Genomic DNA, 26,566 nt, shown 5'->3' on the forward strand with positions numbered 1-26,566 from the left:
AATACAAAATTAACATTCACAGTACACAGACATTCACCGCAATGCATCATTTGAAAGCCCTAGTAAATATGATCATATATTATTCAAGAACATATTTACATTTTTGTATAATATTTAACTGTACCATGTCAAAATGATTTGCAGCACCGGGGTTACCATGTGTTATTACTTTTAAGCAGTTATTATCAAGGAATATCATCATCCAGTGATGCATAAAAACAGCAGATCCGGGAGAGAGATTTCCTCTGAAATGCTCATCTGGAATTCCCTGCATGCATTATGTCTTTTTATAATATTATGGCCATTGTTTTTATTATTGGGTGAATCATCTTGTATCTACACTGGACTGCTTTTGATTTGTCAATACAATATCATGGGCATGCTTAACAGTTTACACCTGAATTATACAACCTGATTATATTCCTCAGGTTAAAAAGACTTTTCAAATCACTTCCAAAGATATTTTCCTGCTAAAAATGCACAAATTATGCCTTGGCAGGATTGAAGACTCTTTATTATGCATATTTGTGTCCCAGCATGTTCCACCTTTGTGAAGCATTAAAGGAAAGGAAACTTTCCAGATGTTCAGATCTCCCTTAATCGCTCTAAATCCGTGATTAATGGGAATATCAGGCCGTATATTCTTTTTCCTTCTCCACATGCCAGCAGTATCTCACCCCGGTGTCAATCTAAAGCCTTTCCCTGAAGCTCTCCTGAATGACAGTCTCCAGTCCGTATCATCACTTATTCCCAGAGACTCCTCAGGAAGAGACGAACGCTAGATGAATGCAGCTGATACGATCGAGAACTTCACTCAAGAGCCCGTCAGACACATGTCACTGATGTGACCTCAAGATTCAAGACGGAGTCAAACAGACGGTCTGTGATTTCATATCACACACTTTGGGTGGCTGTTCTGTTGTTTCTCCGAAATGGATCATTCCCTTCCAGCTCTTATATCTGCCGTATGTACCTGAAGCGTTACATAAGATCACAGATGTGCTTTAATGCACAGCGGGCCATATGGTCTGAGAAAGTGCTGGCTGCAAACAGAAAATGTGCAAAACCATGATGCCTTGGAAGAACATATTCATGCAGAGTTTTCTTTATCTAAATATGAGTTTGACTGCTTTTTAGTTTATGAGTGATGGGAAAAAATCGGATTTGATGATTTTGAGCTTCTAAACCAATTTTAGACTCAGCATCCCCATAAATGGAAACTTTGAAGTTTGAGTCACCGTATTCATTGTTTGGAAGCTGGGAAGTTGTGGACTTTCCCAGAGCCAAGGATAATTTGGACAGCCATGGGGGTTGGTTAGGTAATGTGATAATGTAATGACTTTACTGTTTAAACAAGCTTTGTAATTTGAGGATTTTTACTGTCTGTGAAAACATTAAGAATTGAGGTCTTTCTAAAGTTTAATGACTACCGGACAAAGTCCAACTTTTCATTGAGAATTTCAGTCATCCACAATATAGCTTAGCCTGTAAAATTGTTTAACATTTATTGAACAATAAACACATTATAACAATAGAATGAGAACATATTGTAAAATTACATTATATTATATTCTATCAAACCAATTGTTTTTTGGCAACTTTATAGCTTAAAGAAAGTCAAATCAACTTGTTGCCAAGCAAAAATGCAAAAAGAAACACCAGTATGGGGGCGTTATGTAGTGAAACATAGGGCCTAATTTATAAAACATGTGCACGGATTTGATCGTTGCGTGTGTGTACGCACAAATCCACAGGAAGGATCATATTTATAAAAACGGTCTTTGACGTGGAAAATGCTTTGTCCGAGTGCTGCACGTTTTTGGAAATTTAAGCCATTCTTCCCCCTCGTAAAGGATTTGGTCGTTGACGGGTGCTCTTTTATATGTCAATGACATAAATAAGACATTGTTTTCAAGGCGGAGATCTGTGAAGCTGCGCGCGATTTCAACCTCATCTGCGATCCATCGATTTCACATCTGAAAAAGAGGCATTCACACGTTTTCTGTACATACGTTCGTTCTGTGAATCACATAGATGCACTTAAAGAAATGATCGTAAAATCAAATGGAGGAAGGCAACATTTTATAAATGAGGTCCATAAGATGAACCTATGTGTCACTTTATATTGGGAATAAAGCACTGCTGTAAAAAGACTATCCATTTTAAAAACAAGATTCAGTGTATGATTTAGGATATTTACTGCTTGTAGAATCGTGTATAGAAAAAGAAAAAGGGATGAAGTGAAGTATTCGGAGACAAGGTATAGATCAGAAATCTCAGGGCAATGGAGACCTCTGATTTGAATGGGTGGGAGTGCACACTGACTAATATACTGTATGTGGTTAACAAACTGGCTTTGAGAATTTCTCACTTTCTGCTTAAATGTGGCTCCATTCTTAGTAACTATCTACTAAAACCAGAAGGAATGCTGGTCTAACTTACATCAGCCTAGAATGAATTCAAGAGAAAGTGTGTGTGGGTGTGAGGACGTAGTGTTTACACAAAGGATCTGTATAGATCTCTGAAGATATCTGAATATCTCTGTGTGCACTGCCCAAATCCTTCCTATGTTTATCTTCACACTTACAAGGGTGGATTATCATTTCAACAAGCCTGTTTCTGTGAATCGGTGAGAAAGAAAATTAGCATTTTCATCATATTGCATACAGACATTATTTAGACACAATCTATTATTTAGATAATTTTAGATACACATATATGCAAGCTATATCTATATTGCAAGCTATATCTTTTGAAGTCATACTCTCTTTATGACTTCAAAAGACATAGCTTGCAATATAACTAAACGTTTTCAAGGAAAAGGTTGAAATGTAAATTCTTATGCAACAAAACACATCTGACACTCTTTTTTGGGGGGGGTGAACTATCCCTATTAACAATCTGTATTAATATAAATCATGATGGCACACACTCAATATGACCTGATAGTAATGAGTATTTTCTGACAAATGTATACAGAGATGCTGTGAGGACACGCCGGAGAGACACTGAAGAATAGATAGATTGTTTTATTTGATCGGATGTCCCGGTCCCACGCTTTCCTCCATGTTGTATTCTGTGTTCCAATCTTTCCCCCCATAGGAGAGGAGTTTAGGAGAGGAAGGGCTCGGCATTACTTTCTTCATTTAATTTTCCTTCTGTTTAAATTGACAAGACTTCTGGCTCATACACAAAGGCCTGTCATCATGATGTCAGCCTTATCAGTTCTTGTCAATTAGAGGAATCAGTCTCGTAAAGACTTGTCAGTCTGGCTGTCCAAACCGCACCAGAACTTTGGCCACAGTTCCTTATCGGGGATCCAAGGAGATAAGTCAGGGCTTTCCCTAAACATCCCAGGAAAGTCTGTTTGAACATGTGATATGCTGTGTGGAATTTTGGCATGTAAGTAGAAAGAAATATGGATAGATAATGAACGATGCATCTGATTATACATTACGGTAGGTCAAATACTAGTCTCATGTGCTTGGACAAGCCTAATTTAGTCTAGAAACCCTGGGGCCACCTTGTGAGAGATCATGGCGTCATGGCCTTGTTGCAGGAGCTGCTCTGGGGGGGGGGGTCTGAGAAGAGAGATGAGGAGATGACCCTTATAACCCTTATAACATAATATGACCCTTTTCAATTTCTCCTGTCAATTTAATAGAAAATGTGTTGCAACTTCCCTCTAAGTATTCCAAGTAGACCTACAGTAAATGCATAAATAAATGGTCAAATATATGCATATTCAGTATAAGGTCAATTAATCTGTCAATTTTGGGGGATTTTTTTTAATTGTTTCCATTTTTAGGATACTTTGAACCTTTTGATTTAGATATCTAGCTTTTTAAAGATATTTGGACTTTTGGAGTATTGACATTGTCAGCTTATTGGAAGATGTGGGAAGTGTGTCAGTTGATGTTTCGATTTTTCGGTTATAGACATTGACTCTACACATGAACCATAGTTTATTATAGTAAATGTATAATCATGTTTTTGGTCAGATTGATTTGTGTTACCATAGTTTAAACTGCGCGTATTGTGATGTAACACAAGACAACAGTAAACTTGAGGTCGCTGTGGTTTAACTAAATAAAACCTAAAACTAAACAATTGCTAAATCGTTCACATTCGATACATTTCGGAATAAATGATTTAGAAAGATATGTGTATTATATAAATAAATAACATGTACAACTTTAAAAAATACAGGTTGCAAAAAGGTTCTTCGGCGAGCTGTATGCTTCTACGGTATATAAAACCTCCAATATCCACAGAAAAAAGTTATCTGGAGTGAAACAATGTTTTCCAGACTATAAATTTTTTTTTATGTTCTTCTAAGAACCTTTGACCAAAAACGGTCCCTCTAAATCATCTCTGCGTTTTACACGCGTTAGGCCTATGTTAAATTGTGCAGGGTGGCTACACAAATCCCAATCTAAATATCTTGATCTCATAAATGTCCATTATGTGGTGTAATAAACCAATACATTTAGCATTTCATTAATACGAGCCTTTAAAACGTCACATCACACTTAAAACCGCTCATCGCAAACGCATTTATTTAGAGCATCCTGCAATTTCTGACACGTGTCGTCTGGAGGCATCCTCAGAGTGAACCTTCAGAACCTCACTGGAGATAAGCGCACCGGGGGAGGAGAGAGGAGGGGACGGGGAGAAAGTTTGGGAAGGAGTGAGAGGAGGCAGAAATTGAATGAGAGGGACAGAGCTTGGCGCTCTTGGAGGAGAGAGAAAAGTCTCTCCATCTTGTGCAAGTACAGACAACCGGACCGCAGTTTTTGCAGCTCTCTCGTTGCATATGGCTTCTGGGGTCGTTCAATCGTAATCGTTTTGCTTGAATGATAAAGCACTTAATCGGAGGTTAAAGCAGACATGAAACGAGTGGAGAGGAGTCCCGTGTGCGCAATATTGCCGCTGGCTCTGTTTATTCTGTGCACCACAACAGCGCGAGCAGGTAAAGTGTATGAACAACTTTTCAACGTTTCCCTTTAATAAAATGACGCGTTTAAGTTCATCAACTGTAGCTGTTTCGTGTACATCTGCATCACTTTTATATTTTCCTTAAACGATTCTTTTTTAACTGCGGGGAAACTCTCGGGATAAATGTTGAATATTCAGTGTTCCGGTGTGAACTTGTTCAGTGGTTTGAGGATGCGATGATCCCAGAGGGTTGTTTAATTTCAGAAGTGTTTATTAAATTGTATCATCAGTCTTGAAACCTTTCAAAGTCATTTCTAAAAATGATAGCAAAACACATTTGTGTAATATTTGTTTTATTGGCTGCAGAAGGGTAGGCTATTATTGATCTGGCTGGCATAGTTTAGATAATGAAGGAAGGAAATTCTCCAGCAGACTGTGATGTCATTTTTGAGTTTGCTCGCTACCCATGTTGGTTTGCTGTGAAACAGTTTAACATGGGTTTGAGACATTGGTGAATGGAGGTTTACAGACCTACTCCAGTAGATTAACATTCCAAGACCCATCTAACACCAAACCAGCTGAATCCATCTGAATACATATTGCGATTCAGCTGGAATGCTACCTAAACATAATACCATACTGACTATAATAATCATTTAGTAATCGGTAATCATTTATTTTTATGAGAGAGATTACATGGTGTCATTATTTTCTTAGCTTGTGATAAGCAAATCTTTTGGTATAACGATAGGAAATCTGGTGCTTGATTTAGTTTTTATTCAGTCTAAACATATTTTATTCATTTAAATATGAATGATATGTTGTTATTTATTTGTATTTTCAGCATATTTTATAGTGGATTCGCGAATGTTCTATGAACTTTATTCAACACTCTCAAAACGTCTCTCAAATGGACCAAATGTATTAATGCAATCGTCAGGCATTCATTTTAAAAGAGCATTTTTAACAGCGTTGTATGTCATTGCTAAATATTCCGAAAACATTATTCGCAGTGGAACGTGTAAGTCTGTTCGAAAAAAAAAACGTTTTATTCACTTAATGGAATTGTAAGAAAGGATTCTTAAAACATGGAAAAATCTAATCGTGGGGTCTTCATTATGAATTTAAAGTTTCAGTATATGCATCCCTGTCTTTTCATAGATACAGTATTTGTATGTGTGGATCAGGTCATAGTAGGTCACATAATGTGAATAGGATCTGCAGAGATGGAGATGCGCAGTTGCATCACTCCGGTCTGGTACATGCATGGCTTCTGATATAGCAGGATGTGGTTAGTTGAGTCAGCTGTTGGGTATTTGCAAGATCGCCCTGAAGAAGTCTGGCCTGAGTTTTTTTGTGTATGACTGTAGAACGTTGGAACGGTGCTTTACTGTCATGTTTGACGTGGAGAACAAAGGCATATTCCGTTTGAGATTCTTCTTTCCGGCTTCCTCCCCATATTTATATCCGATTTATCTGTGCACCAAAGGCCTTGAGTCTTTCATGGTTGACAGAACTATGTCTGATGTTGCATCTTCTCTTTATGGTTATCATGTGTGTCTGGTTCATTCCGTCCTCCCTCTGTTCCTGCACCTTTCACACGGCCTGATGGGGACTTCCACAAAATGTTCTTTTTGATCCCAGTAGAAGTACAGAATAAACAAACAAATGAAACAGTATGTATGAGAATAGTTGAAGACATAAAGCCAGTGAGCATGGAAGCTTCCCCTTAGATGTGCAGGGGATCTGAAAAGACTTTCCCCTCTCTAAACAGAAATGCTTCCCTGCTGATGAGGAACATGGGCCATCATAGCAGCTGTGATTCCCTCTGAAATCTGTCATATATCCAGTAACAATACAAGCATCTGGCTTACAGAAGTAGATCCATGTCTTTTTTCCAATGTGGCCATGTAGATTTATCACCTAAAATATTTTAAAGTGGCATTCACAAGTTTTCTGTCGTCAACGGTGCTACGCTTTAATCGTCCATAGTCAGATTATGGATTATATTTTCTTATTTTGTGGTTAGTTAAAGAAAGAAAGTCATGGATTTGAAATTACAAGAATAAGTTAATGTGACTTTTTGACTGAGTACGTTGGTTTGTTTATTTTATGAGGGCGGGGTATCAATGTTGAGTTGGGAAAGGGGAGATGCAGGTGTTTCCTTTGTGGACCCATTTACAGTGGACGTCTCACTGTGAGCAAACATCACAGAACAAACTTGAGAGGCAGAGGAATGTTGGAGTGATGTGTAATGATGCTCAGCTCCATGGCATTGCAGTGCTGTCAACTCAGCAGTTGCCAGACTCCGGATACAATATCCCACAGTGCTCCAAAGCACCATCTAAAGGCCCACCTACTGCTATCAATACCAAAAACTGAAGTGAACATTTTGCAGAAGTGCATCAAAGGCACCGAATGCCCGTTCAGCTGGGAAGCTGGTTGCATGTTGTGAGAAATAATATGTTCTATTAAATATATCATTATATATCCATATCTATACTGTATATTGATGTATTGTTTATTGTTATAGCTTATTCCCATAAGTGTCACTACAAAGTGGGTATAAATGTATTGTTTTGATAAAGGGACAGTTGAGTTCAACCTAATATGAAAATTCTGTTGTCATTTACTCATCCTTTTGACATTTTAAACTTGTATGACTTTCTTTCTCCTGCAGAACACAAAAGTGGATATTTTGAAGAATGCTGGAAACTGAACAACGGTGATACCCATTGACTTGCATTGATCCATACAATAGAAGTGAATGGGTACTGCCGTTGTTCTGTTAGCAACTCGTATGGATTTATCTCGTAGATTTTTAATGATGTATGATATGCTATTTGGGGCTAGACAAACTGAGGCTCAGCTAACATGAGCCAGAATATTATTTATTATAATTCTTATATATTTTTTAATTTAATATATTATTACATTCGGCCAAAGAAAGAGAATAATGTACAAACACCTGGTATCGCACAGTATCGCATGTGGATGAGTATATTATGAGTCATTTTCATTTTTGGTGAAATATCCCTTTAAATTATGTCCATTGAGGAATATTCAAAGTCTGACAGCCATATTACCAACAGAATGTAGTTTCTTGAAAAGGTTTTGATAATAAAATTACATGTTAGGATTAAACACATCACAAAAGAAATTCAGACTTTTGTGAGCTCGTAGCTGAAGGGTGGTGATCAAGGAGAATGTTTCTTCTTGAGAGCCTTTGGGCGTGTCTGAGTTGTATTGTCTCCTCTGTCCTCGCCTCATTGCATCTGCTATCAAAAGGGTTTGGCACCGGGCCCCTCAAGGTCAGGGGTTAGGGCCAATGTAATTTGATTAGACCTCAACTTCAGAAGGGTGTTGTTTTTCACAAATTTAGACTCTTTGACTGATATTCAATTCTGTAAAACAACATGTACAATAAGCTGTATTAAATGCACTCTGCTTCTGTACATTAGGGTGTGGTACTTTGGAGAGCTTTGGACCAGATGCGTCCTTCTTAAAGTGTGGTAAATGTTCCTGTGGTCTTGAATTTTAACTGTGCGAGAAAGCACACCGGCTGATGCATGCTTAAGAGAGTTCCCTCGAAATATAATTTATTATACAGCTGATAATTTACCCAAAGACTCCCAAGTTCAATAAATACCAAAATAAAACAATAAAATTGTTGAAACAAGAGTAAACGGGCAAATGGTAAACCAAAACTTTTATTTCAACATATTCAAATCTGCCAATCTTAAATCCCATTTGAGTGCTTTACAAGCTCATTCAGAGAACATTATGATTGGACAGATTGGGATTGTATTTTACAATGCTCGCGCTGTAAATAGTTGTATTTTTCATTACTTATTTTGGAAAAGCTAGCTTTTGATTTGCATTCCAAAAAGCTGGCACAACATGTTCGCACTGCAGCTTGACTTCGATATAGTGTTCAGGATGTCCATTGTTTGTTTGTTTGAATTTGAGTTTGAACTCCTGAATGCCTGTGCTGACAAAGAAGAAGGTAATGTGACAAACACAGCGAGAGGCTTCAATTAGGTCTAGACGCTCACCAAAAATGTGTTTAGGGGGTGAGCAGGTTCGCTCATCACACATTCCCAATAGTCTGCACTTTCCAAAGCTCTGATGAGCAAAACACTTTGTGTTCACCGCACATAAATCTCTTATTCATTTAGCACTTTTTTAGGGTGATGTTGGAAAGCAGCCTCTGTTGTATAAGCCCCCGCAGATGAAGAATTCTCAGATGTGCCAGACGACCGCACCCAACGTCAGGTGTACAGTATGTGACATAGCCACAGTTAGACATGAGAGATAAGCACTTGGCCAACAGGTGAATCAAATGCACAGGCAGCACAGCCTTGGGTCACACGGTTATCGATGAATATAATTTGTAGAATTGGCTCAGAATGGTATGTTGGCTTGATACTCAATACGCAAGTTGCGTCTGGATCGGCTCCGGATCTCCAACATGGCATCTGGCCACCTGCCCCAGGCTCCTTTATGATGAACATTATCTAGACCTGAGGAAAGATTTAAGTGAAGGGCCTGTTCGTGAATGTTTTGTTAACTGGGGACAGTGAAGTTTATTTTGGGCAATGGGCATGTACGTTCATTTTTTCGTTTCTTTTTTCAGCTATGACATAACCCCTGTAAACACATAGATATTCCCATTAAAGGTTATTCATAGGCATAACAGTCTTGTTTTATTCTATGCAGTTTTTCAAACTGTGTCATTTTTGCTTGGTTTGGGATGTTATTGGTTTAATGTCTTAGTTGTGATGTTTTCTTAAGAAGTAACATCAAGGTCTTGAATGCTTAGAAGAAAGTAAATTCACTGACAAATAGTGAGTATCATGGGAATGTGCTAGAGGGATTCTCGCTCAGAGGAGATTTGTGTTCTCAAGCTACTGGCCCAATCTTATTATCATGTGAATGTTCCTGAGGTCAGAGGGCAGATATTTAAAAGCGCTGCTTTTAGAAGGTTCCCTATAGAGTTTCACTCTCTGTGTTTGGTAAACACGTCGGTAAACAATATTGGTACTTTAACCCCAAATTAAAATTCTGTCATCATTTACTCACCCTTGTGTCAAAACTGTATGATTTTCTTTCTTCCGCAGAAAACAAAAGAGGATATTGTAAAGAACGTTGATAACCAAACAACGGTGGTCCCTGCACTTGCATTGGTTTTGTGTCCACACAATAGAAGTGAATCATTTTTTAAAAATATCGTCTTTTGTGTTCTGCAGAAGAAAGAAAGTCATAAGTAAAATGATGACGGAATTGTTCTAATAACATTCAACTATATCAAACTAAACTAAACTGCATGTTTCGTTTGGGGTTGTCTATACTTTACGCATTATCTGTTTTGTTTGACTCTGCTGGTTCTGGATTAGAGAGCAGTCATGAAATGCCTTAGGGTCATAGGTGATTGACACATTTTCAGGGGTGATGTCTGATGTTTGTCCTGTGAGAAGAAGATCTATTCTGTCACAGATTACACGGCTGCTCAGATTTCTACACATCACCAACCAACATGTTTCTGCATGTGCGTCTCTGAATATAGAGAGTGTTGGACAAATTATATGAACACTGTATGTGTTATCTGCTTACATGTCTGTTTCTTAAAGGGATATCTCGCACCAAAATGAAAATGTCATTATTTACACACCATTTCGTCAATGGCAGCACCCATTCACTTCTTTTATATGGACACAAAACCAATGCAAGTCAATTTAGTTTGGTTATGTTGCTTGGTTCCCAACATTCTTCAAAATATCTTCGTTTGTGTTCTGCTGAAGAAAGAAAGTCATACAGGGTTGAAATGACAAGAGGGTGATTTTTCAATTCTTTGGGTGTACTATCTTTTGAATACTGTAATGTCGAGAAACCGAAGAGTTAAGCTGTTAAGGTTATACTATGCTCCTGCTAAATGAGCTGCCTTGATCTGGCCCCTTTGGAAATTGGGCAGGTCACCCAATTCACCAATTCTACATTTTTTGTTTTAAAATATTATGAACCTCTGTGGAACCTAATATTGCAAAATCTGGTCAAAACATTGTTTTGGCATGCAAACTAGACAGAATAATCACTACAACAGTGGGTGTTTTTATTATTTTGTCCAATCCCTGTATATGTGTGCGTTTAAAAGCATTGTGCATTACTACAAAAACATTACCGCAGTTCAAAATTCCACCTCAGAAGTGGCAGTCTTTATACTGTATGTTTGTGAGAAAATGGCCATTGTGCAGGAATCTTTATGTATTTACACTCTCTTTATGACGTATATAAGAAAGTTGAATTGACACAGCCCTGTCTTAAGAACAAAATACCAGTTCCCGATGTATCCCATTGTGTTCAAGTCCAGCGCTGGCTTTTTTATAAGTCTGTTGCCATGCTTTCACTCAGCCCAGTATAAAGGCATCTGCTAAACAAATAAATAATGCCATAAAATGCAGTTTTCTTATTCAGTAGCCAGTTGGCTGGCACGGACAAACTCTTCCCACATGTTTAATTAACAGAGGAAAGAACAGAGGCCTGTGGAAACAGGAGGGCAATTTACATTTAGGATCCTCTTTTCGCTCACAAATTGCCACACATGCCAAGGGTTATGGTTAGGTGAACCAATCAATTTACGTACAGTTGTTCATACAACAAATACAATACAATAAAACCACAAATAAGCGACATTTTACCCAAAACTAATCGTCAAGTTGTTCTAAATCTGTATACATTTCTTTGTTCTTATATACGCAGAGAATAATATTTGGACAAATTCTCGTTATCAAAGAATTCTTGGACCCCATTGACTACCATAATAGGAAAAAATACAATGTGGTCAAAAGTACAGCAGAACTGTCAACAGAAAGAAATATATATAAAGCATTTTTTACCACATATGGTAGTCAATGGTGGATGAAGTCTTTTTGGTTACTGACGTATATTTTTTATAAAATAATTCAAATTAAAAGTATTATTCTTTTCATTGGTAAAATAAAGGTGATTACACAAGAGATTACATTTCGCTTGAGATTTCAAATCACAAGATTGAAGCGCTAACACATAATGTATTACAACCCACTGACAGCAGTTGGCAAATGAAATATCTTTTAACGGATGTTTGTGGACAGTTTCTCTTGATGATGGCAGTCGATATTCATCGTAAGATGAGAAGATGATGGAGAATAACCTTATTAAAAAAACTACCTATCTAAGTTGCATAATTTCTTTAGTGAATCAGATGCTACAGCAACACAGACACGGCATGTTAATAAACTGAGCTATCACTGTGTGTTCACACCGCCAATGACGAAGCGAGGAGATGGTTTCAATGGTGAGCGGGCGACTTCAGGTGACACGAGCGACAGTGACCGTTGGTAACAGGAAGTGGGCATGTCCAGCGAAGCGAAAAAGTTGAGATTTGTTGAACTTTATGCAAATGATGAGCCACTTTCGGAAGCGACTACCAATAGGAGTAAAGCAGCGGAGCTCACGTCATCCTTCTCTCGTCAGTTACTGCAGGGTTGGTTTATAAATGTTACTAGAGCAACCAAAGCTAGAAATGCCTTCTAACGTACTCGTAGCAAGAGACTAGCGACACACAGCGACATAGTCACTGGCAGTCTGAACGCACAGTCGGCAAGCAACATTTTTCACTTCATTGTCTCAAAGTTTTATTGTAAATTCACTGTGAATCCCTTTAATGTGACTGTAAACATGAGATAGTTGACGGGGGTCAGACTTTTGAAAGAGGTTTTGGCAGGTGTCAGCTGCTGTCAGGTGTGTGTTTAACTGTCTCAGACTAGACTGTGTCATAACTCAATCCTTTAATGACACCCTATTGATAACCACCTGTGGACTTGATTTGAGCACGGCTGCATTTTGGAGCTTCCAAGCAGATAGACACATTATGAACTGGCTTCAAATCAGCAGCTATCAGCCAACAGCTCAGCCTGTTGTTCATTCTTGCTGAAACCCAAAGGGGATTGGCTTAGTGAATAACACAGCTGCAAAACCATTAGGATTTACTTAAATGCGTCATATTTGCTCTAGTGTTTTTATTTATTTATTTATTTGTATTTCTTCTAGTGTTCCTAACTAGTATTTTACATTAAAGACAGATATAACATTGGGTTGACTTTCCATAACTTTCAACCAAGTAATGGGTTAGCTGCACAGCGGTAGTTGTGTTGTTCTGTATAGGAGAGATTCAAAAGAGGGATGCTGATATCATAAATTGTTATCTAGGTCAATCAGCCTCTATTATTTACCTTTAATACAGTATTCAACGAATGTGCCAAACTACTGTTTTATAAAAATCATTTGGGTATCAGCGTTGGACGCAGACCAGTGAGTGCCTAATGTTTAAATCATCTTTCTCTTGTGTACAGGCAACGTGATAGATGTGTTACGGGGGCTGGAGCTGTCTGAAGACATGGAGGGTGTGTCAATAGAGGCCGGCCTGTGTACTCAGAGAAATGACACAGGAGAGGCAGACATGGCTTACAGGATAGACAAAAAGATTCAGCTGAGTGCCCCAACCAAACAGCTCTTTTTAGGTATGCACCCTTTGTACTTGCACAACCTTTAATCCATTTCACCCCATGATGTTTTTAAAGTGTACATTTTATAGACTGCGCTTATGAACAATGACTGTTTGCCGTTTTCTTTCTAGACTCTGAGTTCCCTGAGAACTTCTCTCTGATGACCACAGTGAAGGCTAAGAAGAACTCGCAGTTCTTTCTGCTGTCTGTGTATGATGAGCAGGGAGTTCAGCAGCTGGGCTTGGAGATGGGCAGGTCACCTGTGTTCCTCTATGAAGATCACAAAGGCCAACCATCTCCAGAACTCTACCCCATTTTTAAGAAGATTAACCTGGCTGATGGAAAGTGAGTATAAACCGCAGAATGTTATTTAAAAATATATACTTAATGCTATTTATTAAGTGTAGTCGCAGTTCAAATGCCACGTGAACATATGCGCACAATGTGAAGATATAGTTTAGTTCAATTGGCTTTGTTTGAGTACCACATGGCCAACTATTTCACATTTACATAAATATAGTAAATATCATTTCTCTTTTGACCCCGATTGATCCTATTTTCATCTCTTATCAGATGGCATCGGATAGCCTACAGCGTGGAGGACAAGTCTGTTACACTGTATCTGGACTGTAAGAAGGTTCTGACCCTGGACCTGATGCGAGGAGATAGGCCTGTGGTCAGCACGGAAGGAGTCATTGTGTTTGGCACTCGATTACTAGATGAGGAAGTTTTTGAGGTAAACATCAAGCACCTGGTTTTTGAAGGTCTGGTTGAACGGACAGTCTCTGCCAATCTAATATTAATCTTGTGTACCTATAGACTAGTATTGCATACTTCGTATCTTCGAAGACTATTTAGTTTGATCACATTTAAAAAGATAGATACAGCTGTACGATTATTTCTGAAAACATACGACATCCTGGGGGTGTGCGGGGGAGCACCTTAATCACAAGCATACAATACATCATCGTACTATGCCTGCATAACTGTTTTGATTCACTATAAGTTTGTGTTGTTTACATTATGCACGTACGTGCCGAATGCCAACAAAACACAGACATATGACTTAGTTTCACTTACCGTGTGCGGTTCTTGTCCGGCCTCTTTTAGCACGGGGGCCGCTCCATCTATCAGTTTCAAACGATCTGCAAATCCAGCATTATATGCACCGTTTATATAACATTCATCACTGAAATTCCATAAACAAACAAACACACCTCAACTTCTCTCACTATCATAAGAGTAATGAGCTGCAGGCCCACAGCGCAGCCAATCTTGATGGTAAGCGGGTCTTCCTATCTGTCTTCGGTTGACACGTGGACTGGCTATTTCTTTCGCCTTGCTGTGGGCTTGCTTTTCCAGGAGAATTGATCAATGAAGTACTTATAAAAGTTGTTACTTTACAGTTTTTAATGTTTGAAAAAAACATTCAGTAACCTATACGAACCTTGGAAGAGTGTATCGAGCACAGACATAATACGTAAAACCCTGTAAAGTTCCCTGTTAAGCTTGAGAAGCCAGAACCTTTAACATTCTAAAGAAGTCTGAAGGTCTGAAGGAAACAGCGTTAAATCCCCCCTTTAAAATAATAATAAAAAAAGATAATGCTGTAACTTCAGAAGACATCAAACAACACCGGCCCAGTGCTGGTCCAGAAGAACTTTCCCGTTTAAGTTTTTCAACACTACATAAGCGTTTGAACAAAATACAACCAACAGAACATTTATAACTAAATCAAAATGTTAAGTGAATATCTGAAGATTTAATTATACAACCGTGGAAATTTTTCACATTTTCAAAAAAATAATTTATTTGAGAGAAATATTGTTAGTAGTTAACAGAATAAAAAAAGAAATTTGACCTAAAAACACACCTATAAATAGTTAATTCAGAAAAACTGAAAACAATTTTCACATGTAAAGAATTTTTTTTTACTTCTGGGCCAGTGGTTTTGTGGTCGATATAGTCAATTACCAGAAGTTCTTCTCATCATACATGCATAGTTATATTAATAATGTATTGACAGTTCTTTTAATGAATTTAACCGGTGAATCTCACCAACACATAAATGTTTAAACCAGTAGCATACCATGTTACAATGAAATCAATCCATGTTATTGTTTAAAACCTTTCATAATATCTACAGTAACTTTATTTCCAAATGTCAACCAAAAGCCATACAATATGATCCATAAACTAATGGCGTCGATTGCTAAAGCCTAATTTCCCCAGATATTATTTTTGTCAAAATAGTAACTTTTTGACAAATTTCCCTTTCGCCCAACTCGCCGCTCTCCCCACATAATTTCTCCCGGGAGGTGACAGTGACTCTCAAATCAGTATATTTGAATTTCATACAAAAATCAAATAATGTTTATGCATCGCTTCGCTCTGCTGGAATGCGGTTTGTTTTATGTTTAAATGAACAGTTTGAAGTGAATTGGGGTCTTGGCTGCTTAGAGGAGAACATTGTGCTGCCCGGGCTTGTTTGCACTTGAGAATACCTGGAAGTCAAGTCAGCTTTATTTATAAAGCGCTTTTTACAATTTTCATTCAAGAAAACATTGACTATAAGCAAAACATATTAGGTTATGCAGGTCAAAACACAGGTCAAATATCAGACAGACTATAAATTCCTATATGCAGTGTTAATTAAATAAAACTATAAAATTCTAGCAGCCCCCCCCCCGGCCAGGCAGACAGTGCAAAACAGTATGCAAACTGTGGCCAGGAACCCAAAACTCCATTGGAGGAGAAAAAAGCCTCAGAGGGAAACCAGGCCTAACCAGGGGATTCCAGTTCCCGTCGGTCAAAAGCTGCAGCCTCTGGACAAGCTCGACGGTGCTTGCACAAAAAGACAAAAGATTTTTTTATTTATTTAAGATTATCATTAATAATCTAATAGCGGCTGAAGTTTGTTAGAGTCGCCACGTCCTTTGTCCAGCTCTATCATCACAGCTATTGTCAGGTATGGGCATGAACTGCGTCCTGCCTGCTTTGGTAACCTTGGAACAATGAGACAAGACTGTCTGAGAGTAGAGTACTGTTCTGCATTTTTTGATGCAACAAATTCATCAGTTGTTATTGGAAGTGTTTCTGGTTTCGGTTGTCTCTACAGTCTCTATTGTATGAAGTTTGGGAGAAAGGAATATCGCATGTTGTGCATTTTGTGTGTTCTGCGACGTGAGACGGCAAGCAGACCGTTGGTTAAGCCATTCTGTCTGCTTCTGACCTGGGCCCCAGTGAGTCAAGTTTTAGCATTAAGACTATGTGCCATATTTCTAGACAGAAGAAAAGCTCCAGCCCAGGAGGGGTGGAGACCATCACTTTTCAACAGGTCAGGTCTGCCCTCAAAACTCTTCCAGTTATTTATAAAAACTATATCATTCTGCAGGCACCACTCAGACAACCAGCCATTTAGTGATGATAATCTGCTATGTATCTCATCACCACGGTAAGCAGGGAGGGGGCCAGAGAATATTACAGTGTCTGACATCGTGCTTGCGAGCTCACACACCTCTTTAATATTATCTTTTGTGATCTCTGATTGAGTCGAAAAATAGCACTTAGCTCACCTCTGATCACTTGCATTAATGCTGTCTGACTGAATACACATATTCACAATATTTTGCATTTTCCTGCGGCTTTCCTGCGGCTTTCCTGTGGCTCAGTGGTAAGAGAATGGCGCTAGCAATGCCAAGGTCATGGGTTCGGTCACAGGGGATTGTACATAGTCAGAAATAAATGTGTAATGCAATGTAAGTTGCTTTGGATAAAAGTGTCTGCCAAATGCATAAATGTAAATGTCTTCTAAAAAGGACGTGTTAGGGTTTGTCTACCAATTTTCGCAGCAGACGATTTGAAAGATGTGAATTGGGTGGTGCGATTGACGTGCGTTTGCCACAATCGGGCCACCCGATTCACATTGAAAAATTTCAACTCGGCCGAGAAATTCGCGGTTTTGGTTTCATTGTCTTGTGAGTTTTGGGTTGTGCTTCTGTTTATATGATTATCTGTGTGTTTCTGATCAGTTTAAACATGCAACTCTGTGATCGTTCTCGGTGAATAAATAGTTTAAGATGAATGTTGGATTACAGTTGAAGACCAATCACTTTGTCAGCTTTACCCTCAAGCTTATTGGAGAAGTGGGTGTGTTGGCCACCAGCCCGACCCTCCAGCCAGTAAGATGAAGGGCTGTCAGGCTAATTGGCATTTATAGAAACCAGATATTTTTTCAAGTCCATTGTAGGATGAACAACATCTCCGGCAGCCGCCCACTGCAATAACCTCACACTCCCCATGTCCTCCTATCCAATTTGTCTCCCAAACTTTCTTATTGCAGAAACCTTATAGCTTAAGTTCCCATTCCATACTTCCACACTACCCCCAAAAATCATTACAAAGTCCTATTGTTCAACAAATCCTGTCAAGAGCAAGAAACTTCCCTGTGAGCTTTCTTTATTAGGATGATATCTGAAAAAGGCGGCATTTCAAGCGGTACAAGGAAGTAGGAGGGCATCAAGGTGCTTGTGTAATATAGGCCAAAAACGTAAGGCCAACATATGATTCAATTTTAAAAATAGAAAAGGCAGGATTTACAGTACGTGATTTATATATGGACCTTAAAATTTATATATTTAGCTTTTAAAAAATAAAACAGTTTAATGGATGGTAAGATTTAAGACGTATTTATGCTCATAACCATTTTTCTTAAAGGGATAGTTCACCCAAAAATGATGTCATAATTTATTCACTCCTCAAGTTGTTTCAAACCTGTATACATTTCTTTTTTCTGATGAACAAAAAAGAAGACATTTTGAAGATTAGAAACTAAAACAGTTCTGGGGCACTATTGTCTACAACAGTAGTTTATTTTCCTACTATGGAAGTCAATAGTGGGAAAGAACAGTTAGGTTACCAGCATTCTTTCAAATATCTTTCTCTGTGTTCAGCAGAAGTAAATGATGACAGAATTTGTATTTTTGGGTGAACTTTCCCTTGAAAATGTAATGAGTATAAATATTTCTTACCATCCCTAAAACTGTAGAACATGCCATTGCCAGTTTTTATTGTTGCTTGTAATTATTGATTTAGATCCGGCCAAGAGAAAGTATTTTTGGTCATATAAAATGTTTGTATCAGCTCAACAGGTCAGACACTATAAAATGATGGCTTGAATAATATTCTGATACCAGTTTCATTTAACATTCCTTCATTCTAAAACAAGTCTGTTAAATCACTGACTGGGCAGCGCAGCAGCTGTCTTTGGTTTTAGGGCATAGACAATACTCTCTCTCAACAACTCCAGATGTTTGCAGCATAACTTCTGATTCTGTCCCCAAATTAAAAGCCCCCACCACCTCATGTGCTCTAAAAAATGAACTTACACTTTATACTCTTCAAAACACTGTGAATGTGAAAGATCATGACTCACTCTCTTAATTTATCGCTCCCTCTGGGTCCACATTCAAGCTCACGGTTCTGATCGAACTGCACCTGGGCCAGGGGTCACCCTGGGTGAGGCTGAACTGGGTGAGGCTGGTACTGAGGGATGACAAGGTACGACCTGATCTCAGGCCAGTTCCCAGGGCCTAGATCCGGGGGAATCCAGAGGGCTTATGTTCTAACCCAGATCCCTCAGCGTGGGAGAGCTGCTCGGGAGCCTGGGGACTCCGTTCAGGACTTATAGCCTCCATCTATTACTTCCAGATTCTTACAAATTGCTTAAGAGCTGGGGAAGTAGGCTATTGGAAAACTGAATTCAAACACACACAAAACAAACACCAGACTTTCCGCATCTGATATGGTTTTGTGGTTTCAGTCAGTTGTTTTTGTTTGTAAACCACCTGGGACTCAAGATGTAGATACGATCCATCTATAACCAGTGCATGTCTGGGCCATTGATTCTAAATGGTGGTCTGAAAACATGCAAAACTATGTTTAAGGGATAGTTCACCCAAAAATGTTTATAATTTTTTGGCCCTCATGTCATATTTTTAGCCTTTATGATTTTCTTTCTTTTGCAGAACACAAAAGAGTGTTCCACAGAAGAAAGAGTAATATACATGTTTCGGTTAACATTAGGGTGAATTAATAATATCAGCTTTTTTTAGTTTTGGGTTAACTATTTATTTGTTTTTAGCAGTCAGATAGAGACAATAGATATAATAGAATATGTAATAGAAAGTTGGTTACATCTGTTAGTTTGAGAAATGTTTGGTGTGTGGTTTGGCTGTGTTTGACTGGATCTTGGGTATTGCCATTTCTCAACCTCTTATGATCCACCCACTGGTGTACCGGACAGATCCCAGTGATGAGTCACAGAATCTCCACTGACCCGCTGATGAAGATATCTTCATTGTGAATATTAATATTGTATTCTGCATTGAGGGAAAAGTTAACCCAAAAATGAAAATTCTGTCGTAATTTGCTTTCTCACCTTTAGTTCGGTTCATTTGGACCGGACCAATGGCAAACAAATGATACTTTTTTGCATTTTTCAGCGGCGTTAGTGCCCTTTCACACCACACTGATTTGGTCTGAACCAGTTGCAACGGACCAAAATGCAGCCACGTGACAACATCCACATCAATCGTTAGTGAGAGAACTGTGTATTATCCATATGATTTAAGAATAATACAGGCCACACGAGAGTAGTGAATCTGTAACTTTCTTTACTCAACTTTCTTCTCCACCGTACGTCATTATGTACGTACGTCACGTCTCCTCACGTGACAACAGCACAGCATTACTATTTAAAATAGTAGTAACATTGCACATTACACATGCACACAACAAGAACTTATTTCCTAAACTGCTTTCTTAAACTAAATAAATTCACTGTCAACATCGCGTGTCATGTGTGCTAACGTTAGCCCGGTCAACTGTGCTAGCATCCGTCGCATCATTGTTTGCGGCGATCACAACAAGATCCACCAGGTCAATGTCCGGTTTTGTCCAAAGTATATTATTGAGGTCATCGTACCAGGGATCTTTTACTGTACATCCCGCACTTGGATGTACTTCTGTCAAAGTTTCTTTACCTTAACCCGGCTTTGTTCCACAGATCTATAAACCCACAGATCTATAAACCCCCTTTGCCTAAATTATTTGCTAAACAATGAAAATATTGCGCTGTTCTTGTTAGTTTTCTAGAGTTGGGATGTAATATGGTGATCAGACCAAATTTCTACAAGGCTCTGCACCTCCTTACAACTCCAGGTTTATTCGCGAGCTTTCAACTTTCTTTATTCTCCTAAACACGGAGGAAGATATTTGTAAGAATGTCATTAACTCCCGTAATATTTATTTTCCCAACTATGGCACTAAATGGGGGATGAGATCTGTTTGGTTAGATTAGATTAGATTAGATTCAACTTTATTGTCATTACACATATACAAGTACAGTGTAACGAAATGTAGTTTAGGTCTAACCAGAAGTGCAGTTAGCAAGTGCAGGATATACAGTTAGAATAAATACAGAATACAATAGTGAGAATATAATACAGTGGGCATGGACTATAAACTATAAACTGACATTCTCAGAAATATCTTTCATTGTGTTCAGCAGAACAGGTTCAGAACAATCAGAGGGTTGAGTATATGATGACAGAATTTTTATTGTTGGGTGAACTTTTCCCCATTGAATCAATGGTTTGGTGTCTGAATAAGGCTGACCACTACAATTCATCAATTTAGTGGAATTGAAGCTGCCTTTCAACAGGGGGCGCTCTCTTCCACGGAACAAGAGCTCTTGAAGAAGTTTTCACGGTGTTACAGTTTAAACAATGAAAATATTTATAAATGCAGTCACAGTATGTGTGCTTATACCACGCCTTACAGCAGTGCACATCATCACGTATACCAAACAATTCAGCAACCTTAGGGTTACTTTCCCTGGACTTTTATTTCTCATCACCGGGCCTAGGACGATGTTTCTGGTTATCCCCCTGATAGATTTCATCCTGAGTGCCTCACAGTCAGATATGCAAAGGCGTTCCTGATACCGGCTGTGCCGGGACAGACACTTAATATCTACTGATTAAAATGCAGCATTTATTTTATGGTTGGGTGATGTAGACTCTAGATTTCAGTGATAGGAACCAGAATACAATCATTTGCTTGGGATCCCCCACTGTGGCCATCTAGCATGTTTAGCTACATTTAGATGACTGGGCCTGTTGTACATATATGTATAACTGTAAGGAATCTACAGCATTGGTGTGTCAGACAGGTATTGTGGCCTAGAAGCTGATGTAAATGTTGAAATGAAGAGGACTCACCTTTAAAGCAGAATCTGTTTGCGGTGCAATTCCAATCTGTCTTATGCTCTATCCAAAGGAAACTTTGGATAATGTAATGATTTTCCTCGAATTTGAGTCATTTTCTGTGTAGACGCTTTCAACATTTTTTACCCCTTATTTCATCAGTGTTACACAAGGTGTTTTTCATCTTAAATTACTTTTCTGCTTCGACTCAGCATGTTCACTGCGTATATTAAGTAAGGTTCCTTGTATTTCTCTTTGATGAATTTCACCAGTACATGTGAATATTACGCAATCATGGAAATGGTTAATTAAGAGCTCACTGGCCTAGTTTAAAAGGTTATTTTTCTTTAAGTCTATCTAAGATCTATCTGTCTGAAAATTACGCAATACTGACAGATAGATAGATAGATAGATAGATAGATAGATCTCTCTTTTTCTCAATTTCAGTTTAAAGGTCCAGTGTGTGAAATTTAGCGTCATCTGGTGGTGAGGTTGCGAATTGCAACCAACGGCTCACTACCCTCTCCCTTTTGAAGCACTACGGTGGCTGACACAGGACTAAGATGTCATCAAGTTTTGCTTCTTTGCTGAAAGAGATAACGTGTATGAAACGTGCTCTGTAGAGCAGTTTGTCCGTATAGGGCTACTGTAGAAACAACATGGTGAATTTTCTCTCTCTCTCTCGCTCTCTCACTCAACTTGCACATTATGTTGACCAGAGTTTTGTTATATGTGTGGTACAGGGTGAGATCCAGCAGCTCCTGTTTGTGGATGATCCTCAGTCTGCAGCTGACTACTGCCAACACTACATTCCTGATTGTGACAGTCCATTACCCTACAGAACCCAGAACCTGGAGCCGGAGGAGGTTAGTGCTTTCTCTACACTCACCTCACTGACACAAAACTCAGACGTATGCCTTTCTGACCAATACAGTTAAACTCACACTTCAAAACAACGATTAATTCGTTTTCATATCTTTCCAGCTGCGTTGTTTTACATCCAGATTTATTTTCCTCCTCAGATTAATTGTTCAGTTCCTGTTGTAATGTTCTCCTCAGACTCCTTGTGTTTTAGCATTTAAGCATGATTTGAACGGAGACACTTGTCTTTCCAGTGAACCTTGCACAACCCACTTCACCCACTTTTCTACAAAATTGCTGAACTTTATGAGGACATAATTTGTTCCAGCTTGGCAAAACATGTTTTTCTCCTAGCCTCTCTTGGATTAACACAGTCAAATTTTTGGGGTGTTTGAGCTGAGTTGGCTTTACCCGGCTGCATTTACATTTATCTGTTTGCATTTATTATTATTCTCCCGGAGCACTCATCTCAGTCAGCCAGTAAACTAGGACGAGTTTGCAAATGAAGGAAGTTGTTCGTGCCTGAGGCTTGAAGCACCATTAGACTGACTGATCACCCAGAGAGACTTTAGCTTAATGCTAATGAAGAAAAAAATCTAAAGAGTGTGTGTTTTTTGACCTGTATGAGCCTTGGTGATCTCACAGCGATGCGGGTTTGAGTACAGATCTTTTTTGGGTCTCTCATTTCCTTTATTTCATTATATCCTCGATACAGCCAACAGTTGTACTTGGCAGGATAAAACAAAAAAATTCTGTGTATTTTCAACCCAGCTTTGGGCCAAAAAGATAAACCAAGAAACTCAGGTCCCTTTTTGATCCAACTCTGGGTTGAAAATAATCCACCTTTTTTTTAAGTGTATTTACTGCCAACAATTGTTTGGACAAACAAGTAGTCGTACCGTAATTCATACTATTGGTCAAACTAGTAGTGCTACTGTAAATGCAGTGTTTACATTTCTCAGCAACCCAATTTTCTCTGCACATTAAAGACGGAATGAAATAAAAATTAAAATGTCATATTTTAATAGAGGATTGGCCTTCAAATCTGCCTCCATTTTGTTACTAACGCCCAACTTCAAGGGAATCCAATCAGTTCTCGCTGGACGAAATGAAGTTCTGCCTTACATTTCTCTCATTTCAGAAGCTGTATCATTCAAATATACGCCACAATATGGAAAATATTGTTTCATGGTGACTGTTTGGTGACTTTAAGGCTATGTTTACCCGACAATGATGAACGGGAATGTTTTTTCTTTGCATTTTGAAGTCCCCGTGAACTGGAAGTTGGAATTGTTTTAACTTCTGTATTTTGACGCATTTTGAAGTGAATTGGAATTTCTAATGAGAAAAATAGTGGTCGCTTTCGTCCTGCTCTGCGATTTGATAGCATTTATAAAACAGCCGTTGCATTTTGAAATGGAAATGGCAGCAAGGGGGGAGTTAACAGATGCTCCGCTGTCTAACATACGTTATTTGAGATGGATAGTCAGGAAGGAAGTGCATTTTCCGATTTTAGCAAAAATCTGAATTTAAAAAAGAGAACGACCCACTTTGATAAACTATTTATAATAAACGCTGCAATATTTCTTTAAAAAATTGGCACTGTCATTTTTTTATTTCACTGGAACTTAAAAACGACTAAAACGTTGTGTATGAAATACGCATGACGTCAGCGTTGTCACAGTTGTGTTTTGTCGTTTAGTCAGAGACAGTCATGGTATAGTTTTCAAAATTGTGCACTTTGAAACTTGTTTTCAAAAGTTAGCATTTTATGCCTTTAAAATGCTGCTGTCATTAAATGTCGGTAATTAAATGAAAAGCCCAAAACAGTTTTAAGTTGAAAACAGTTTGGTGTGAACACCATCTAAGATAGGATAGGTGAGATAATTTTCACATTTAACAAATCCATTCTTAACAATCGTGTGATGGTTTTGTGGGGAAAGTAAGAACATGTTTAAGTGATTTGCATTTGTTGTGAACACACACGTGCGTGTGAGTCAGCGCGGTGAATAATCATGTCAGTGGGTTAGCATTTTTCCGCGGCCTTCTGGGAGAAACGCTTCAGGTCATCAGGAACATTCATTTCTCCCACGCCCTGCTTTGTATAAGTACAGTGTCTGCGTAGATCTCTCTAAAACTTGGCTCCAGGAAAAGTGTGTGTCGGCAGCCGTTCACAGGCAGAGCCAGTTGGCTTTCTGTTCCCACTACAGCTGAGAGAACAGGGAGTAATGGCAGGATTCATCAGCATTGCTCACATTATTGACCTATTACCATTCCTCTCACTGATCCGATTCTATCCTGCACGACTTGGCATTTCAACACTTAGCTTGGTTCTCACATTATTCATATAATCTCCCCCCGACAGGCCTAATCAAGTCCATTCAGTCAGGGCCTTTGGTAATAGCTTGTAAGCAGCTCAACTCTCGCCACTTGAATGGTGAGCTGATAACGTAGCGAATCTGAATTGCGAACAAGTTGAACTTCAGCCTAATTTGCGATGAGAATACATTTTCTTGATGGAATCAGCCAGCCATCCTTATTGTACAACCGCTGCAGACAAATTATGCAGAACTTGCCAACTTGAGTGTCAGTAGCATTTACATCTTTGTTCATCAGTTGTGTTTTTCTACTGTCTCAAATGTTTTAATTCTGTTCACATTTGCCCTACCCAACCCTTGACTCCAAAGGCCAAACCAATCCATAACCTCGATGAGGTCATGCAGGGCGACGGACCTGAGGAACCAAAGAAACGCTCCAAAAAAAAGGGAAAGGGCAAGAAGAACAAAAAAAAGAGGGACAGATCTTCTAAGAAGGGCAAAAAAAATTCCAACAAGAAGAAAGAGGAGACAGAAGCTCTCGAAGAAGGTTTCCTCGAGGTGTCTTCCAAGGTGCCAGAGTATTTGGCCCAGGAATCTAAGCATGTTACAGCTGCATCAGAGAAACCCACACCGCCTCCAACAGAGCATCCCAAGACACCAGCAATAACCCTTGATCAGATGGCCTCCGTACCTGACATGCCCACACACGAACCTGACACATTTGTGGAAGAACTCACCAAACAGACCACTAAAGTTCCCGAGTCAAACCTTGAAGAACATTCGGTATCACCTCCTACACTTTCCAAAGATGAGTCTCCAAAGATGGAGGTAGATCGTAGAGCGCCAGTATGGTTGTCCATGCTTTTCCATCCCTCCCCATCATTCTCCTGACCAATCACTTACTCCCTCTTGCACAGTTTAACCATGAGATTGTCTTCTCCCATTCACCCATTATACTAACCAGTCTGTGCCATTCTAACATCCCCAATGGTGCGTTGAAAATCTGTCACATGACATCACAAATCTAGTGTCACTTAAAGTGATAGTTCACCCAAAAATAATGTTATTTGCTCACCCAACCTGTATAAGTTTCTTTCTGTGGAACACAAAATATTAAATTTTGAAGAATGCTGGAATCCAAAAAACGGTGGCACCCATTGACTTCATGTCAATGGGGGTCAGTGTTGTTTGGTTCTTTTGTGTTCTGCAGAAAAAAGAAAGTCATACAGGTTTGAAATTACACGAGGATGAGTAAATAATGACTGAATTTTCATTTTTAGGTGAACTGTCCCTTTAAAAAACATTCAATTCACTTTAGAATAATTTATATAGTGCTTCAAAGAGGCTTTACATAAAATTCAATGAATAGAAATTTTTCTCTAGAATATTTCAATAATTATTTCTATAATGAATCACACTAGATGATCATGTTTAATTGAGAGCTCTCATATAGCTCATTTTAACAATGATACTTGGATGTGTGTCAAATTCAGGTTGACTGTGAGATATGACGCATATAAGTTGTGGCAAAGAGTTACTGGCCATCAAACCTTAGAGTGTACTTTTATCTGCTCACTTGGCATGCTTGATAGATCGAAACTGAAAGATGCGCTCCCAGACAAAATGACAAATTGGGCCA

At 38.7% G+C, this 26,566-nt stretch overlaps 1 protein-coding gene across 1 annotated transcript in view; it reads left to right on the forward strand.

Moving 5' to 3' along the window:
• The first annotated feature begins 4,686 nt into the window (after positions 1 to 4,686).
• Positions 4,687 to 26,566, forward strand: part of col5a3a (collagen, type V, alpha 3a) — a 55,699-nt gene continuing 33,819 nt past the window's right edge. The window contains exons 1-6 of the mRNA XM_079457750.1: positions 4,687 to 4,972; positions 13,329 to 13,496; positions 13,613 to 13,826; positions 14,055 to 14,217; positions 22,492 to 22,614; positions 25,297 to 25,755. Coding sequence (XP_079313876.1) covers positions 4,891 to 4,972; positions 13,329 to 13,496; positions 13,613 to 13,826; positions 14,055 to 14,217; positions 22,492 to 22,614; positions 25,297 to 25,755 — 1,209 coding nt within the window. The 5' untranslated portion in view covers positions 4,687 to 4,890. The remainder of the gene's footprint in view (positions 4,973 to 13,328; positions 13,497 to 13,612; positions 13,827 to 14,054; positions 14,218 to 22,491; positions 22,615 to 25,296; positions 25,756 to 26,566) is intronic.

This window comes from Barbatula barbatula, assembly GCF_947034865.1.
Source record: "Barbatula barbatula genome assembly, chromosome: 5".
Classification (NCBI taxonomy): domain Eukaryota; kingdom Metazoa; phylum Chordata; class Actinopteri; order Cypriniformes; family Nemacheilidae; genus Barbatula; species Barbatula barbatula.